We start from the raw sequence: 19,918 nt of genomic DNA, 5'->3' as shown, positions 1-19,918 counted from the left end.
AATGACAAAAACAGTAATTCTGCAGAATTGTAAATACCTTTCAAAGAAGGAAGGAGAGCAGGCATTCATTGACATAGTCATAGCTGAGGAGTTCTGGCAGTCTAGCCCATCTAACATGATGTCGGGGTAATCCTCTGCACTACATGATGGGGTGCGTGGAGTCTGCATCACTTCCTCAAAGCTGGGGCAGGAGATGACAGATGTTGGTGTGGGGACACCAGTTGGCCTGTTTTGATCTGACCTGGGAGAAGCTGGAAGGTTCTCCTCCTTCGTTTGGGGATCAGCCAGCCAGTCCTTTGAGTTTGGACATTCAGTAGGCTGGAACTTCCTGCTTGGGGACATCATTTGGGCCGGGAGACCCACATCCTTCAGCTTCTTCTCTTTAAGACCAGACTCCACACTGTTGGACTTCTTTGATGAGAGCTCAGTGCGGTTTTTCCGTACTTCCTCTGTGGACTTGGTTTTGTCCTTGAGTTTAGGGTCCCCTGACTTGGGTCTTAGTTTCTCCATCTGCTTCATCCTTTCTTTATGTCTCTTGTGGCGCTCTTCAATCTCCTGGTCTTTTAGACTCAACATCTGACCAAAACTGGTCATTTGGTAATCCCCATCCACCAACAGTTTCTCACGGGGGCGGTTATCTTTCCTCAGTGTTTCTTTGGACTGGGGGAGCTTTTCATTTTCATCTTTAGTCTTCAATTTACTGTGGTCCATTCTGGTGTCTTTCTCCAATGTATCCCGACTCCTGTCTTTTTTGCCGTCACATTTTGGACTCTCTTCTTTTGTCCTTTCTTTTAGCACGGTGACCTGTGGACTATCTTTTACCCCTGCCTTCACATCCTCTTTGGAGTGCTTCAAAGACGCAGAGCCATCAATGTACTTAGTCTTGTCCTCCTTTACCTTTTCTTTATGTTTCTCCTTTTTCTTTTTGTCCTTTGTCCTGTCACTAATGACAGCAGTTGTTTTGTCTTTGTCCTTTTTGGACATCTCTTTTTCAAACTCCAATGTTTTATCAAAGTCATCTTCACCGTCTCCCTTACTTCCATATGGAAAAGTGTAAGGGTCTGCTTCAAGAGGCATGGGCTCTTTCTCAAAAGGTAGACTCTCCCTGCGGTTGAAGGACTCTCTGGTCTCCTCTGTCTTGTCACGTTTGTCTCCTTTGTCCTTCTTGATCTTGTCTTTCTCCTTGTCGTGGCTTTTCTTGGACGAAGAAGAAGAGGAATGTCGATGCCTTTCTTTCTCTCTAAACTTGTCCTGTGGTGTAGATATGGACAGAGAGTCTCTCCTGTCCTCGGACACATCTGTGAGGCTGATGGCGTCATAGTAAGTGGCGAGGACTGGCTCATGACCTCGGTCAGTGAAACTATCTGAGGAGATTTCACTGTGTTTGTCATTAGAGTCCTCCTTGTAGTCATTCATAGCTTCCTCCTCCAGTTTCTCTAACAGGGACTTCTCATTCTCACCACTGCTCTTTGAGAGCTTCCTTTCCTTCGTATGCTCCAGCTTGTCTTTATATTTGCTCTTTGTCTTTTCCTCACTGGTGTCCCTTTTGTCCAGAAGCTTCTGCTTATTTTTCTTGTCTTGGTTGGAGTCCACTGAACTTCTGTCTTTTCTCTCCTTATGTTTGATCTCTACACAATCTTTCTTGTCTTTGTTGTGTTTCTCTAATGAGCCTTTTCTTTCTTTGCCTGTGTCCAATGTGGCCTTTTCTTTCTTCTTTTCTTTGTGTTCCTTCTCTTTTGTCTTTTCTGTGTTGTGTTTAGCTTCTATGGATGATTTTCTCATTTTTTCTGAAGGCAAGAGATCCGGTTCATCCTGATCAGGTGTTGAGTCTTTTCTGATGGGGTCAGGCACAAGGGCCACAGAACCAGTGTAGCTGTCCTCCTCGTCATCATCACTTTCGTCCGTGAAGATGTCAGCTATCTTGTACCAAGCTTTTTCCCGGGTTTTCTCAGGTTTTCTTTCCTCTTTCTTAACCTCCAAGAAATCCTTCTCCCTATCAGCATGTTTGTCTTGAGAGGCCTTTTCTTTCTTGTCCTTTGTCTGTTCTAAAGACATCTTTCGATCTTTGTCTTTGCCATGAGACTCCTTGTGTTTGTCTTTAACTCCTTCCTTCTTGTCTTTGGTGCCCCGGTCTGAGTCCTTTTCCTTGACAGTTTTTTCTACAGAGATTTTCTCACTCTTATCCTTTTCCTGATCAGCTCCTCTGTCTTTTGTTTTGTCTTTGTGCTTGTCAGCTTTTGTCTTTTCGCGCTTTTCTATTCCATCGCCCTTCTTTTCTTTCTCCTTTCCAGAATGGTTTCTTTCTCGGACATCACACGATTTACCGACAGCCTCAACTTCTTTGAAGAAGGTATCATTGCCATATTCATCCCTAATAGATTCCTGCTTGATTTTAATGTCCTTTCTCTCCTTTACCAAGTCATATGAGTCTTTACGGTCTCGACTGGTCTCTAGAGAGTCTTTGTCTTTTTTGTCTTTGACAGTCTCTGTGGACTCCTTCCGCTTCTTCTCTTTTTCAACCGAGTGACTAGAATTTAACTTTTGTTTTTCTGACCAGTCTTTTTTCTTTTCATTTGTCTTTTCTGAGTCTTTCTCTTTCTTCTTAGAAGTGGTTTCTTTCTCTGATCTTTTGTCATTGTGATCGGATTTCTTGTCCTTGACTTTGTTTTCTTTTCTTCTCGTCTCTTCCTTAACAGTCTCCACAATTAGTTTAACTGCGTTGTTGGCTTTGTATTCCTTGTATTCTTTGACGGGAGCATCCCAGCTGTCATCTAAGTATAGGGAGGAATCAGAGGACATCTCGGAGCCCCATCTGTCATGATGGTCATCTGAAGCACTCAGCTTCGTGTCGTCCAAGTTGAGAAAACGGTTGTTAACATCAAAGCCTTCGTACTCAGGCTCTTCTTTCGGTGCTTTGTCTTTTTTACATTTCTCCTTCTCCTCCTTGGTGTTTTTCTCCTTGTCCACCTTTAGATGTTTTTCCTCTTTTGGCTCACCTTTCCTCTCTGCCTTTGAGGAGGACTTTTCCTTGGACTTCTTCTTCTTCTCCTCCTTGTGAGCCTTTTGTTTATCCTCCTTGGGCTTCTCCTTCTCCTTGACATTTCTCTCCTTGTCAGGTTTGACAGGCTTCTCCCTCTCCTCCTTATTTGTCTTGTCCTTTGTGGAGTCCTTTGCTTTCTTATTTTTCTCCTCTTTTACTGTTCTGTGCACATCTTTTCCAGAAGACCAATCCTTATCCTCCGACTTAATTTTCGAAAGCCTATCTTCCTTTTTGGAGTGGTCCTTTTCGTGTTTGGATAACTTGACCTTGCTCTCAGCCGGCGATTCTGACTCAACAATTAGGGACTTCTGCCTTGAATCATCAAAATCAAAAGAATAGCTCTTGACAAATTTCTCATTCATGTCTTGATTAAGCACTAGACTAGGAGCTTTGTCCTTTTCCTTAGCTTTGTGCTTGTGCTTTACTTTATGCTTTTTCAGCACTTTGCCATCGACATCGGTTTTGGAGGCCGCACTGTCCGCATTAGAGTTTTTGTAGAGCTCAGAATTCTTCTTGTCTACTGTGCTACTGTGCACATTGTTATTCTTCTTTTTGTTCTCCTGCGCTTTCCTTTTGACTTGTTTTATTGATTCTACACTAGAATCAGCAGAAGAGTAATCAGACTCACTGGAGAGCCTTGTTCTGACTGAATCTGAGAGAGAACTCACATCGGACCACGTAGGAGATGACACAGTCTTCCAGCCATCTGTCCGCCACTGCTTTGGATGCTGTTCTGCTAATGATGGCGCTTGTTTCTGAGAGTTCGAGTTTCCATGTGAAGAGGAGGAGGAAGCGTTAAAGCCGGGGGAGTCTTTAAAGCTCGTTGCAGAAGAGTCCTTGTTTGAACCCTTATCATCCTCACTCTCCATATCTGCACAATCAGAGTCAGATGTACAGAATTTGTCATTGACTTTTCCGACCCTGACTTCTTTACTGACATTATTTTTGCTCTCCTTCTTCCGTTTCTTTTTGACTTTATTTTTGTCTTTTTGTTGTTTAGAGCTCATGTTGCCAGAGTCTCTAGTCTTGGTGTTTGTTTGCGTGACTTGTTGCCGTGGCGTAGGAGTGGGCGTGAAACTCGTCCTATCCTCCTCGTCTGAACTGTTACTGTCAGAGACGATCCGCCTTACAGTTTTCTTTGGTGTAACTGAGTTGCTTTTGGAATAGGTTTTGACCTCATTCTTGGGTATGGCGGATACGCTGTTGGCCTTAGCCGGGACCGGTTCCTTACGGAACTCTTTTTTCAAGAGGTGTTTATCATCCACAGGAGGGACACGTTCTTCCTCATCATCCTCATCAAATTCGTATTCATCTTTGATGGGTGTGACAGCGCATTTAGCAGCGTCAACGTTTTTTCCTTTCAATTTCAACTTCTCAAACTCTGAGTCCGTGTTATTGCCATCGACAGAGCTGGATGGGGCAAATGACGGGGCGTCTTCCTCTTCTGAAGATTCTGTAAAAAGTAGAAAGACAGGGCAAAATCAATACACAATCGGATTTACAACTGCTCCATATACATACTCATTCTTAGATTTAATCATACATACCTGATGAGCTTTCCTCACTTGAGGTGTACGTGCCTTTCCCCAGCAACAGATTCAGCATAGTTGGAGAGTTGGCAACTTTCAATGCGGTTTCCCCTCTCCTGTTGCTTTGACGTGGGTCACCTCCATACCGTAGAAGTAGCTTAACCACCTGAAACCAATAAAAGAAAACATTTGATTAATATAAATTGCAAATAAACAGGTGATATTCCTAAATTCTCTTAAGGTCAAATTATGTTAATTAATGTACAACTAGCTTCATGAATGAGCTTGATTGACAGTCACGGTAATGATTTAAAGAGAGAGACTGGGAACTGTTTCTCTACCAGCGTTTTAATGGGATAATAAAGTTGAGTGCACAAGTACTGTTTTAATAGGCTTTGCATTTGATTTTACCTTGAAATGTCCATTGTTGGACGCATCATGTAGAGGGGTGTCATCATCCAGACCCTTGGTGTTGACCTCTGCTCCGGCTGCCAGCAGCTGCTTGGCCACATCATAATAGCCCCTGTTGCACGCCTCATGCAATGCAGTCCAGCCTAAACACAAGACGAATGACTGTGTTAGAGGTGTTTTTACCATACGAGTGAATATATACACATATTAACAAATAAGACAGTGTATTAAAAGAGCCTCTCACCTGCAAAGTCTTTTACATTCACATCAGCTCCCTCGCTGATGAGCTCCTTTATGCGGCGTGTCTCTCCCCGTATTGCTGATCTGTGCAGCCGAGTCTCTCCTCTCTCATTACGTTTATTCACTTTGTCTTTGGTTTTAGATGCAGAGTTTGGCGTTCCCTTCTGACCCATATTGGACTGTGACTGATGCTTTGGTGTTGTGTCTGTGGGTAGGAGATGGACACACATTTCAACACTTAATAATAATAATAATAGCTTCGATTTCTATAGCGCCTTTCAGGGGACCCAAGGTCGCTTCACAAGTAATAATGCAAAGACAAACATAACAAAACAAAAGACAGACAAACAGAACAACAGATCGATTTAGGGGCCGAAACACTTGAACGGCATCTTGTGGAATAAGAATTTGCTATTATTATTAATTATTTTTGGTCTACTACTGCCACTGCTAATATGAATAACAGTTTATTTGTACTGCTTACAACCAGAAGGGGGCAACCTTGATCTAGCAATCAGCAGAAGAGTACTTGGTCTTACTTCACATGACCTTTTTTGATCACATTTACAAGATTAAACCAAAGCCTTAATTGCATTCACATTATTGAGTTCGCACAGCTCTAGTTAGAAAGTATATTTGAAACACACTCACTTACTCTCAGCCCATGACTTCAGGTATACAACAACGAAATTACACAAATAAAACTAGCTATGCATCGTTTTTTTCTGACCTAATTTTATCTCAAATGTCAACAGCAAGAGCAATGAGCAATGATAGCAATGATATTTTATGTATCCAATACTTTAACGGCAAAATGATTTGTCTACGAATAATAAATATACCACCTACGAAGACTTTAGGAGGAAGTAAATATTATGAATAATCATCTAACAGCAGAAAGGATATTGGATAACAAATAAACAAAAGCTAAATGGTTGCAGGCCTTTTGCATTTGGAAGTCTGCTATGATTTGGCTCAGAGGCTGAGATTGCACTATTAGTTCCAGATTAACACAATACCAACAGGAGAGTTTCATTTCCTTAGCGGCTCCATGCTGTACTAAAAAAAAGATTTCACTGATGGAGATGAACGAATATGTAACAGATACAGCTGCTAAAACTAAACAACCACTTTATTACTAGCATAACAGATGTAATGAGAATTCATGTGAATAAGTTTGTATAACTAGCTTTAAATAAAAGCAGAAGGTCGGCTCCAGAGCCAGGATATGATTACGATGTGGCAAAAACAAAACAACCTAAATAGCAGACAACATCTAAACGATAAACAAAAACCAATCAACCTCTCTCTATTAAAGGCCAACATCATTGCTCTCTCACAAACACAAACACTGTCTAAAAAGCTCCCCTCGTCCCCCTTTTCTTGTCTGCCACACATCCACAGAAGACGTGGCCTCCATGATAAGCACGCACCTGGACTGTTGACGGACTCCTCAGCTGTCATTTGCATGAGCAAGGCCACCTGCTGCCGCTCAGAGAGGGGGTACCCGGCCCGGATCCCTGGCATCCCCATTCCAAACGGCAAGCCCGCCTTCCGGGTGTTGGTGGGCTCCTTTTTAATGCGCTTTCGCTCTGGACCTGGTTTCTCTGTAACGGCAGGGAGAGGAGAGAAGCAGAATACATTTTATGGGCTGCATAGACACACATGTTTGCCTGCACTTAAAGACACATTCATTCAAGCACACACAAACACATTCAAATGATTAAACCTTGTGAAGGGTGAATATTTTTATGTAATAAGTGTTATACCCAAACCTACAAATTAAACTGTTCATTGTTTTGAGTAAAAGTTTGCTCTATCTCTGTCTTGTTATGAATATAAAAAGAATATGCACCAAGTAAGTTATAATAATTTTCCACGTCATAGCATCTTTTCAATAAAAACAAAACTTTATAAACAAGACCATTGCCTTGTTTTCCTAGCAACAAAACAAACAAATGAATAACACTTTGACCATGCACAAAAACAGCATGACCAGGGTCTAAAAAACTAATAACACATTTGCTGGTATCAGGGGTGACATTTGTGTTATTATCCAGCTGCCCCCGAGGAAGGGAGGGGCCAACATTATGTTTACGGCTGTCTGTCTGTTTCAAAGCCAAGCAGTCCGAAAGGGAAGCGAGGAAAGAGGGTGTGACTTGGCAGACCCTTGGTTATTACGAAATAGTTGGTTTACATTTCAACATGGCCTTGCCAAGGTCACCACATGCCTGCCTGCGTGCCTGCCAGGCTTACTGGAGACACAGGGTTACTGGACAAAAGCAGCTGCTCCACAAAGACACACCCAGTAATTATTTTCAGTGGCAACATACCATGTGATGACCCTTACAAAGGGTAAAGCTACACATGACTGTGACACTTCATCACTGGGAAACCACTCAACAATTCAGACTCCTACCACAAAGAAAGACATTTCTAATCTGCATGTATAGAGACAATGCTATAGTGGGGAGGCTTCATTTATTTTGGACCTTTTCATTCCAAGACAGGCTGCATTGCTCAAGGCCACAAGCTTGCAAGTAAACAAGGCAAGAAGGAAGCATGACGGCTCACACTTCCGGTGGCTTAAGGCTTTCCAGGAAAATATCTTTCCACAGACTGTACAGAGCAGATGAACTTTCACTAACATCTGTGAACACTTAGAGCTAATGTGCCCCCACCCTTCTTTGATACACTCTCACGTTCTCAAAGCATTTGCCATTTAGACACATTCCTTCAGCTAGGACTTTTAACAGCAGGGACCACAGAAGCAGTCCAAACATGTTCTTTTGAGCAGCAGAACAGAGAAAGTGCTACGCTAGCTTTTCCAGGCTATGTTTACAAGATTGGGAACCAGGAAGGCGGTTATTACCCTGATGCACACATGTAGAGCACTGCTACTAAACGACACGCACAGGCAGAGCCTCTTATACAAGATTCATCATCATTGGCAGCAAACGGCCTGCTTGTGGCGGACATGGTGCACTTGGAGCAGGTATAGTGGAGGTTTCAAATTCACATCTATTAAACTAAACCAGTATAAAATGTCACATTCTTCACCCAGCAAGAGGCTCCTGCCAGTACAGATGTGTCATTTTAATTGACAGGATGGTAAAGATAATGGGACCAAGCTAAATACAAAATGTATTGTTTACAAAGCAGATGATAGGCACAGAACCAAATAGTAAAGTTGGGTGGATTAATCTTCACTTTCTCCAATGTAAGCCTACTATGGATCATCATTATCGTGAATTATTGAATAAGAAAAATGAACAAACAATAATACAACATAATGTGCCTGCTACTTCAGTGCATATTTCTTTTAAATGTCTATTTTGGGAACCCTTTTAGGGCTTTTATGTGTCTCGGTAAGATGATATAACTCAGCTTACAGACAGGGTTGAAACCTTACTCTCCTTACAACTTGAAACTAGACTAACAAGATAAGAGAGAAGGAGAATTTAAAAAAAGGAAAGGTAGGAAGGGTCATGGTCATGAATAGACTGCCTACCTCAGCCAGGGGAGGAGACCACATCAAACATAAATGCCTGCTAACAATAGAGGGAGATTATGATATGGCAGGCAGACAATAGTACCATGTTGGCTATTGCCTAACAAAGACTGTCTGGTTCAGTTGTTCAACACAACTCCACGACCAGAAGAACCGCTCAAACCAGTCTGCCCAGGTAGGTTTGAACGCAGCACGTTAAGAGTGAAACAATATTATGTTTGGGGACTAATAAAAACGGCATAAACAGGAAGTTAAGGGAGAAGAAGCAGGAAGTGGCCAACAGGATGTTTGTCAATGCTTTGTGTTGAGCAAGAAAGACTAAGTATTAACCTAGTGGGGTGAACAATAGGCTTGACTATGATTGTCACACATTGATAGATTCAGTTTAGGTTTCTTTTTTTAGGTTTTGTTCAGAGCCTATATGAGTCTGGGAGACAGAAAGGCAAATATCTGTGTAATAACCTGCCAGAAGTAACATTTGTGGGCAGAGGATCTGTGCAAACTTCTATCTCCTTTTGTAACCTACATGGCTCAGCTCGGAGCTCACAGGCAAAGGCAATGATGCAATTACAATTAATATCTTAGGTTTAAAAAAAGGTGACTCAGATGGAGCACATTAGAGTAAGCTGCAAATCCAAAGACACAAGAAGAGCAACCAATACAACAGCAAACGGGATACATTTGTTTGGACAGTATGTTTGAGCCTTTTATATTCATTGGACAATTAGACACCAAAAAAAACATTTCGCAATCAATATAAAAATATGTTTTTCAGAATGGAAAATATGATGTAGGTTCAGACAGCATAATGAAAGGAGCGGCGCTAATGTCGGGAAGGCATATTCTGTCACCTTTTTTGTGATAGCAAATTTCGAATGTAGGTATAGCAAATCCCAATGCTGCATGCATACGCACATCATCAATAGATCCACTTAAGGCAGCAATGCAGGAATTCATTTTCACCTTGCAGTTAACTGCAAGTGCTGCAAACCAAGTATTTCTATTACTAATGGATTAGTCGTTAAAAATAGTTTAAATAGACCTCATCATATGGCTGGGTCGACCAAAAACACAATTGAATAACAATGTTGATCATGTAACACTGCAGCGCATCCCAACATTTAAAGTGGCAATAGATTAGATTATGTAAGGCCTATAAAAACCATCTGCATTTAGATTCCAAATAAACCTTCTTTTCATTATCCAATTGTGGCTGTCAATAGATTAATCAACTCCATTCAGCACAATACAACTTGTCAGCAACAACAAAACTGTCTGTCAAATACAGTTCAAGTGTTCATTGACAGCATGAGGTAAGAGAATTAAGTCACGCTCTTTTTATCTCACGCCTCATAATGCATGTATGATGATTTATATTTCACTTTATTTGCCAACCAACAGGAGACGAGGAGCAAGAACAAAAGGGTTATTTTCCTCTAGTATTGGTACTTCAGTTAGGATGGGGTTCTTTACTAAACAACTTCAAACTGTTTCAGAATCACCCTTTGTATGGAAACAGTTTCAATCTGACAAGACTGTTCTACCATCTATCCCCAAACTGACTGCTGCGGCCGTGGATAGCGGTGGTGAGGAGATGGAGGAAAGGAGGATGACCTCAGGAATGAGGAATGCTGCTGTCTAGCGCTCTTCAGAGGAGGTCAAGGGAGGCTTGGCAATTCTGCAAATGAATGGATGAGCATTGAAGGTTTGAGACCTTTGATTAACTTGCATGACCTGCAGAGTGCTGTGCAGACCCCCACTGAGAGATATTGCAACGTTTGTAAACACTTTGCAGGCAACTTGCATGTGCATGGTACTTAGAGGCAGAGTTGATAGCCACGTATACAAACAACATAGGCATTACAGCAATGGCTCGGCTTGCCATTATAAACATTTCAGCGCAGTGAAATGCAATCCTATTCCTTCAGATATTTGTGGTATTCATCAGAATACAATTTCAAACACAACTCCAAATAATACAGCTAAGAGATATAATAAGGGAATCAACGAAAGCAAAATAGAATTGTATCACTTTAAACAATACGATACAATTCCCAATAGTCATCAATATCAGCCCAAGCCACAGAGGAACTTTGGATGGTTAGAATGGGGGAGGGGGGGGGGGGCTGTGAAGTGTCCTAGATGTAAGTAGGGGCTATACACAGACCAATCCAGGTCAAAACTTGAAGGGCCAAGAAACAAAGTCAGACTATGATACACAGACACACAGAAACAACTCAGTATACAGGTGAAAAGGATACGTGGGAACAAAAGTCCTGACCAACACCCATAAATAGGAATAAATACCAAGCACACTGACTTCAATAAACCCTCAACTATAAGGCTAGATCAGAATCAGTTTTATTACCAAGTAGTACACATACGAGGACTTTGCTTTGGTATAAGTGGTGCAGGAAAACAAATGTGCTGATGCGATGGAATACATGAATGCAGAACGACAGACGGATGCTGGTAAAGTGTACCAACAGTGGGAATTGTGCAGTGGAATCATACCTGGAAACGTCATGGTTTCTACAGTTTGTCAAAAATAAAGAGGATTGTGTTCAAGGACTAGAAAACCAGGCAGCCAATCCCAATCAAATTTCAAGCTATTAGCATACGAAAAAGAAGACTGTCCACCCATTGTTTCTCAGGTGAGAGTTCACACCTCCCCTTGTTGGGGTTGGGGGATGGGTAAGATCTGTTTCGTATAAGCACCAAAGCATCTCATTGAAGAAACAGTAAACCCAACCGTCTTGCAACATAAATGTAATCATGAAAAAGGTAATGAGTGACCAAGAGTGCCAATCAGCATATTATTGTAGAAACAAGCTCCAGCTTCTCAATCAAACATTCCACTTATTTAGAAGTCCCTTGAGCTACAAATATATTACACACAACCCGTGTCTACAAATAACATGGACAATCTTACTCTAAGTCATCGGTTACAACATGCACACATTTAGCTTTGTACTCTTTTTTTAAGTCTAATCACTGAACATAAACCAATTGAGCCACTGATGATGAAGGCTGTGACCAAAGCCTCTGAGTTGGACCATTATCAACAAACTAAACCCTGAACCCTTAAAGCCCAAAGACAACATGCATGAGCAGTAGTCCTTCTCTACCTAATTAAAGAAAGCACAAAGCCGGATCCTTACCAAAAGCCGGTCCTGGTCAGGCCTGTACGAGGTACAAACTCCCACTTCATTGGATCATGATTTTGTGTGGTCTTCCTCTGCTTTTAGACTGACTGTAAGAACAGTTTCCTGGGTTCTGCCACCAACACAGCTGACTAGAAGATAACACTGGGGTCCCTTCCACTTCAAAAAGCCCAACCCCCCTTTCAGAGCCCGCCCAACTATTTCCTGCAAGCCTTCCTCTTTTGATTACCACTTCAAAGTCACATGGAGTGGCACTTGTCACATAATAATGCATCCAAATAATCTCTTACCTGAGTCAGAATCTTTCTGGTCTCCATTAGCTCCAGCAGTAAAAGGCAGCTTCCTTTTAGGGGCCTTTTCTTTAATCTCTTTGACCCCATCACTGCGATCCAATTTGGGGGTCTTGTTTGACAACACTTTATCCTGTAAAAGAAAATCATTGTCAGCACTGCCATTGAAATATTTACTTTTTTATGGCTAGAAAGAAAAGACATTGGAAAGAGACACAGGCCATACAGTCAGTCAACTATGAGCTATCTGTGGACCCAGCAGTCTCCTCCTGTATTTACTGAAGGCCCGTTCTCAGCCCAGAGACTTTGAGCTATTATGGGCTTTGCAGAGTAAAAGTGTTCCATCTAGCTTCCTCCTAGATTCCAGCACAAAGAGCCAGGCGCACTGAGAGGAGGCTACGCTGACGCCGACTCGGCTCTGTGGTCTACAGCTGCTGGAAACAATCACAAGCCCAAGTGTGTCTGTTATCAACAGATGCGAACACTTGTGTTTGTTCAACTAGATTCTTTGTTGTATAGGAATCCGATAGTGACCTGCAGCATTCCAAAAGTTAGAGCTGAAAAGACAGTGCAAAAGCCTGGTGTTGTTATAGTTAATTATTCTAGTGATAACATTATTTGATTAAGTTACTAGCTCTCAAAGTTATTTATTTTGCAATTGCAATTTATTCTTGCCACAAAGCCAGAAATCCAAAGCATTTAAGGTTCTACTAAAAAGAATTAAACAACAAATACGCAATTGACGCATTATTTTTATTTGATAAAGGTGCAGAGAAGCAATTAAAAAAGTACTTTATTTGTATTAAAATATTGCCAAGACGTTAGGAAGAACTGGATTTCTAATACTCAAGGGAGAGCATGTATGTTACAGAGTCTGTTCACTTTACCACAGTATGAACCAGAGCTGTACATTTAATGATTCTAAATCTGAGAAATTCTCTTCACCTTGTCGATTAGAAAAACATTGACACATTTAATATATTTCAAAAGAATCACAAAACATTCCAGGAATAACTACTGAGTGAAAAGGGAATTTACACCAGCCAAGGATTCACTGGGCTCAGAATCCCGGATGTATTTGAGGAATTGCTCGGTCCAAAATGTGTTGTGTTGTGAGGTTAAGGCCTTTTGAAAAAGAATCAGCATGGCTCATATACAGAGGGTTTACGGTCTCATTATGGAGATGCAGGCTAGATGTAATGTATATTTTATTGCACTTCATTTCTCTGTCCTACTCTCCGTCCCCTTCTCATCTCCCTCTATCCCCAGGGCAGGTTTTCCATTATGTGTCAACACTTTGAGCTCCTCCCACTGCCCTGCCCCAGTCACAAGACTATGATGTCATGGTACAGTAGAGGCAAACAGTGTCAGCCACAGTTAGCTGATCTCCCCATCTCTCCCCCTGTCTCTGTCTGCGTATCAGCTAAGATACAGCACATCTAAGCAGGAACATGAGACTCAGAAGGGGTATTTCTTGAGTAAACAAAAAACATAAAATGCAGAGTTATTTTTTTAATCACCAACGCTTACATCCTTTACAGTATAGCTATGTTTTTAATGCAGAGTAAAATGTATTTAGCTCATATCTGCCTCCAGAAGACACCCTGTTTAATCGTCTCTAGCAATGCCTGCTTCTTTCGTCTCACTCCGTTCTCCACCCACCCCTGTGTGCTTCATCCCTCCCTCCCTTCCTCCATGCCAGAGTCTGATGCAATCCTTTGCAGAGGGCTGTAAATCCATGCCTGCATAAAATGTACCTCTCCTCTCCTCTGCCTCCTGTTAGCTGAACAGTTGGCACACATCATGACATCATCAAGCTGCGCCCCACACTTTATTCCACTGCAAACAACATGACTGTACCTGTCTCTAACTCAGGGGACGCTGCTTTCAAAGCCTGCAATTCAAGACTGAATACGTTTCAACAGGCAAACAAGGCCGTATAATTCCAAAGGGCGCCTCTCAATCTGCCTGAGAAATTCAGCTTTGTTTTAGCCTGGATCTCAAAGGCACACACACTGCATTCTTTGGTTTCCAAGAATCTATTATGCAAGAGTCACTTATGTAACTGTGGATTAAGGTGGGCCTGTTACAGCTAGGAAATACTTAGCACAGTTAGAACACTTTATTCACTTGGAATTCAAAATCAAGTAGCCATCTTTGGAAAATATAGATATAGGAATGTGACATTGATTCAGTTTTACATTTGAATTTGAGGTAACATTTAAAATGGAGGCATGTTTGTTTACTTCAGGGTCCACTGATCGTCCCCTTTGATACTGATAGCTAGATATCATAGTTCTGGCAACTTAGAAATATTAAACGTAGCTAGACTTAACTTTAATCATTTATAAAGACGACATCACAATCACTGCAAAACTTTCATAATGCTTGCCTTCATCACACAGAGGTCACAGAGCCGGTTTAACCACAAAACAAAGTCACTAAAACTGGTAAACATTTAAGTCTGAGTAGTCTTAAGTTTAAGTCTAAGTTTCTGTGGTAGGACTTGTTCCCAGGGCTCCAGGTTGAAAAAAACCCCCTTCTTATTTATTTTAGCCCAACATTTTCTTCGTGTCCCTTTGTGAAGCCTGGCAACTTTTTGTAATTGTTTATCAGTAGTGGTTGAGTGTCAGGTTTCAAAGACTAACAGTAGAAACTGGGATTACAAGCTGTAAACAAACATTGGGTATCGGGCACAATGTGTGTGTGTAGGTTTTCCAGTCTTACCTTCTTCCCACCCTGCTTTTCCACCATGTCGGTGTTGAGTGGGAAGTGGTCCAGCTGGGGGGTTTTAGAACCCCCACCTTTGGGCATCGTTCAGCTCTCCCCACGCCAAGCTTCATTCACGCTGCAATTGCATCGTCATCAACCGTCTGGAACAAAGGGAAAGAAAAAAAGAGATGGGGGGGAGGTTAGCAACTGGGCACTACGTTTCTTTGAAAAGACATTTACACACTGCCAGACGATGCAGCCATTAGCGGCACATCAAGCACTCTATTTTCAACCATTACACCCCTGATCTGGAGGAAGAGCAGTTGAGAGGGAGGACAGCAGGCTGGGCTGCAGATGAAACACACAGAAAGCTTACCTGTTGTCCAAGCTGAACCCAAAGAGCAAGCAATGTCTACCTGAACACTTTGAAACATGCTTGATAATATCCACTAATGCTAAAGCTAGAGAAAGTACAGTACCTCAAAACAACACAATTCGTATGAATCATACTGCAACTAAAACTGGTTGTATTATTTAATGAAGTTTGACAGACCAAGTAAGATATTGCAGACCACCAGAGTTGTGGGAATACTGAGAGAACTGGGAACAGCAATGGAATGTCTTCAGGAACGTGACTGGCACGTCTCAACAAAAACCCACTACTTACCACCATAGGTAGCCAGCCCTTATAATGTTGGGCTCTACCCTGCACTAATTCATGGCATCCATACTATAGTCAGTCAAGAAGATTGAGGTTATTGAGCATTCTTCCCTTATTATCCCTCGTAACAGCTAGAAATCTAGCTGTTACGAGTGCTTGTTCAATAAGTTCATAATACAGAACAACCATAATAGTTGAATGCCTCCTTTTCCTCTATACAAGTACACAACAACAATCCTGTGCCTTCCTGCTTAAAGAGAGGTCTTCTGCTTCAGAGGGCCATGAATTAATCATACGTCCCATCCCTCAATTCTCTCCTCCATAATGCACTTTTCTTCTGAGTGCGTCCGAGTATGATCAAACTTGTGACTGACTGAGTGAACAGATGAGACCATGGCTGCATGATTTTTTCTCTACTTTCAAACATTGGCACTCATATCTTTCCTGGCGCCACTTCCACCCTCACCCCCCTTCCCTTCCCTTGCCTCTGCAGTTATCCTATTCAAAGGCTGCTATTTATATCCCTCCAGTCAAGTCAGTCAAGTCAAGACAACCAGCCAGCCAACCAGAGAGGCGCAGGGCTACAGAAGATGTATGGCTCCCTCTTTTACTGGTGTATGGAAAGAGAGACATGAGCAAACACAGAATAGCACAGCCCCCTCCCCTCTCATCTGGCTCATTGTTACTCCCTCTATGTTACTGCTCCGACCTCCCCTAACTCCCACCCCTCACAACACCAAAACCAAGTGACAGGTAGGTCAACTACATTGAGAAATAAACAAACCTTGCAATATCACGCACACACATTCGCACACCCCGCAAACTGGGTCAGCGGGGCTTCTAGAACAATAACCTCGGCACTATTTTGGGACTACTATGATGGGCAGTTATAGCTACGGAGCATTTTGCTGACATGCGGAATACAGAAATATTATGAGTAGTGGTGCACGATAATTATCGGTCCGATATTAGGAATTATGACGTCATCCGATAAACCCGATAAAAGTATTAATAGCCCCGATAATATAAAATATATTTTTTGGGTAAAAAAAAAGAAAAAAGATACTGCGGTGTGGGTGGATTGGGATGAGGGGTGCTTGTTTTCACTCGGTCCTCCCGTTTTGCCAGTACTGTGGTATTAGTGGTTTAGGAAGAGGGGAGTTTTTCACAAATCCAGCGCTCCCTAACTCATGCCTGGCTGTGACGTAAATGGTGTGCGGCCGTGAAGCCAGGACAGTAAACAAACATGTCGCCGGTAGTATGGGACTATTTCAAAGTTTCAGAGTTAGATAGTTCGCTTGCTATTTGTATTAACAAATGCAATGCAGAAGTTCCACGAGGAGGGAAAAAGGCAACGAGCTATAATACTTCCAACCTGATTAGTCACCTGAAACATCGCCATCGCTACGATGGTGTGTTAAAAGCGTACGAAGACGCCTGCGCTGCTAAACTAGCGGCGAATCCAAAGCCAGCTGCAAAGGCACCGGGGCTTTTACCTATCGACGAGGCTTTTGAAAAAGGCAAGAACTTTATTTGGGAAAATAAATATGGTCACTTTGAAGAGTCAAAACTGTTCTTGGCTTTGTTTTGTTCATAGTAGTAATGCTCATGTCATTTGCTCACTACTAGTCTTTTTTTTACCACCAGGTGTGCAAAAACTACAGGTACATTTAATATATATATATATATATTAGGGCTGTCAGTCGATTAAAATAGTTAATCGCGATTAATCGCACATTTTTTATCTGTTCTAAATGTACCTTAGAGGAATATTTTTCAAGTTTTTAATACTCTTATCAACATATGAGTGGACAAATATGCTTTATGCTAATGTTTATTATCATTTGAACAATACAAATATTCTCATGAATATTAAACACAACAACCTCTGAACATTACAAATATTCGCCTCAATTCAACCTGGAACCTCTCTCATACAATACAAAGTGTGTGTGTGTGTGTGTGTGTGTGTGTGTGTGTGTGTGTGTGTGTGTGTGTGTGTGTGTGTGTGTGTGTGTGTGTGTGTGTGATGGATCGTTGGAGCTATGTGCAACTCAAGGCATATGCTCGAACGGGAGCTGCCTGGACGCTGCAATCATGTTGCGCACTATCCGTGCTGAGTGTGCTGACTTCTCGTACAATGTCCCACTGTCTGGCTTCCTGCATAAAGTCAAGTGCTCGGCGCAGTTGTGGCGAAATGTCGCTCCTCTGTTTTCATTTAAACAGCTCCATATCCGTTAGCGCAGCTAGCTAGCACCAGATGCTAACAACAACAATACACGTAAGGTCTCTCTCTCTCGCTCGCTCGGGCCACACATACACACACCCTCCCGGTCCTCCAGATGGCCAGTCGGTGCCTGCCGGTGAGCGTGGAAGTGTGGTCTGCCACAAGCGGGCGGCAGGAGCGGGGCTGTCAGCATCAGCTTGTAGATGGTATTTTAAACTTGATGCGCTCTGAAACTACGGGGCGGCCGAGGACAAAAAATACACATGCGTTAATCGCGTTAAAATAATTAGTGGCGTTAATTTTTTTTGCGTTAACGCGTTATTAACGCGTTATTAACTTGACAGCCCTAATATATATATATTATATTATAATCGGTTATCGGTATCGGTCTTGAGAAGCAGGAAGTTATCGGTATCGGTTTCAAAAAAACAATATCGTGCATCCCTACTTATGAGTGCAAGGTAGAAGTTGGACAAAGGCACACACACAAGGAAAGAAACCCTATTCCAAACCAAGGACATCATTTACTTAGCATTTCCCTCCCAATCAACATGCAACAATAACAAACAGTATATGAAAACATCTTTTCTCAGCATTAGAAGAATGTCTTATTGTTTGCAATAGAGTAAAGCAGAGCTGCTTTGATCGTGAGTTCTTATTCAGGGCTCCACTGTGATGGTTCTCTAGTTGCCCGTGGGACCCATTTTGAAACCACTGTACACCAGTTTGAGCAGTTATAATAAAACAGCAGTGGAGACAATGTTAGGCTGAAAGCTGGTAAGTAAGAGCCGAGTGAACTCTGTGCTTTGGATTATGAAGGAAGCAAATCATACTGGGAAGCAGAGAATATCATATAAAGGTGTTACGTCTGAACATGAGTCTACTACACGTAGGGCTGCTCAATTAATCGTATTTTAATCGCGATTACGGCTTGCAACGATTACGAAAACAACGTAATCGAAATAAAACAATTATTTTTTTATTATTACTTTTTTTTTTTAATAATTTTTTTGGGGTTTTTCAGTTGAATTATACTTAAAGTTCAGGGTAATCAACTGTTAAAAACATACTGTTCAAATTTTTTATTTCTCCAATAAATGGATGTTTTCAAAGTCAATGAATAATCGCATTTAATAATCGCAATTACAATTATTGACCCAAATAATCGAGATTATGATTTTTGCCATAATCGAGCAGCCCTAACTACACGTACTTTGTGCCTTTAAAAAGGGTAATGTTGAATAAAACCAAACTTTACTAACTTAGCAACCCCTATACAAGCCATTACCAGACATGTACTAGCTGGGTTGGGTTTATTCAAACATATTCAGTAAAGATAGAGATCATAAGGTTACACATGGTGGTTGTGAGTAGAAGTTGTGGCGAAGGCCTGCATTCTATATTCTTTACATCCATCATATAAAAAGTAAATAAGTCTGTCTGGATTTTGAGGTTTTAGTGCTACAAAAGGAACTCAATATAATATGCAGGTAAATAAGATTAATACAAGCAATACTTTTGGAGTCAAACCGGTTAGTCAGTTTGAACATGTTGATTACTGTTTGCTGACCACAGCATCTCTTAATCACATTCATGTCCCGACAACAGAGTGGCAGCACTGTTGAATATAAATGATTTTATACATGACGTCAGCCAAATGAGACTTGGCCATGGAGATTACGACTGCAGAAAGAAGTGAACAGTGAGCCAGAGAGCCCAAATGAAGGACATGACTTGTTCTACTATCCATTCCTTCCTTCTTCCCTGAATTACTCATACACTCAAACACACACCTATCTTTCTATTTCCCCCGTTCCTTTTTCTCTTTATCCTCCTCCTGTAGCATCCTCTCTTTACTCTGAGCCACTCCCTCTGCGGTCAGACAGAGGCCAACACTTCAGCATAGTGCAGCATACTGTGTGTACACTCACAGACACACAAACACACTTACATCTGGATGTTATAGTACCAACTCATTTGATTTAGGAAGCGTAAACATTAAGGCCCGACTTCTGGCTGAAAATGGGTAGTGCTAAAATCTAAATCTCCTCTTAGCTTTTCAACATTTATCTTACACTCAAAAATACTGTTAATGTATAGTGTAATTCTTTGATGAAGTGAGTGTCAGCAAAA

General features: G+C 41.6%; 1 protein-coding gene across 4 annotated transcripts in view; it reads right to left on the bottom strand.

The window, feature by feature from the left end:
• Positions 1–19,918, bottom strand: part of ankrd11 (ankyrin repeat domain 11) — a 119,462-nt gene that overhangs the window by 8,405 nt on the left and 91,139 nt on the right. For 2 of the 4 annotated variants that reach the window (XM_034216926.1, XM_034216935.1), the window contains exons 3-9: positions 14,913–15,058; positions 12,186–12,318; positions 6,654–6,827; positions 5,225–5,425; positions 4,981–5,123; positions 4,588–4,735; positions 38–4,493 (exon numbers count right to left, since the gene is read on the bottom strand). In XM_034216926.1, the coding sequence (XP_034072817.1) occupies positions 38–4,493; positions 4,588–4,735; positions 4,981–5,123; positions 5,225–5,425; positions 6,654–6,827; positions 12,186–12,318; positions 14,913–14,999 (5,342 nt within the window). In that variant the 5' untranslated portion in view covers positions 15,000–15,058. Of the gene's footprint in view, positions 1–37; positions 4,494–4,587; positions 4,736–4,980; positions 5,124–5,224; positions 5,426–6,653; positions 6,828–11,892; positions 12,047–12,185; positions 12,319–14,912; positions 15,059–19,918 lie in introns of those variants that run through there. The other 2 variants (XM_034216943.1, XM_034216951.1) reach the window with 2 other exon arrangements.

This window comes from Gymnodraco acuticeps, unplaced genomic scaffold (genome assembly GCF_902827175.1).
Source record: "Gymnodraco acuticeps unplaced genomic scaffold, fGymAcu1.1, whole genome shotgun sequence".
Lineage (NCBI taxonomy): Eukaryota > Metazoa > Chordata > Actinopteri > Perciformes > Bathydraconidae > Gymnodraco > Gymnodraco acuticeps.
This window is presented reverse-complemented; position numbering and strand designations above follow the sequence as displayed.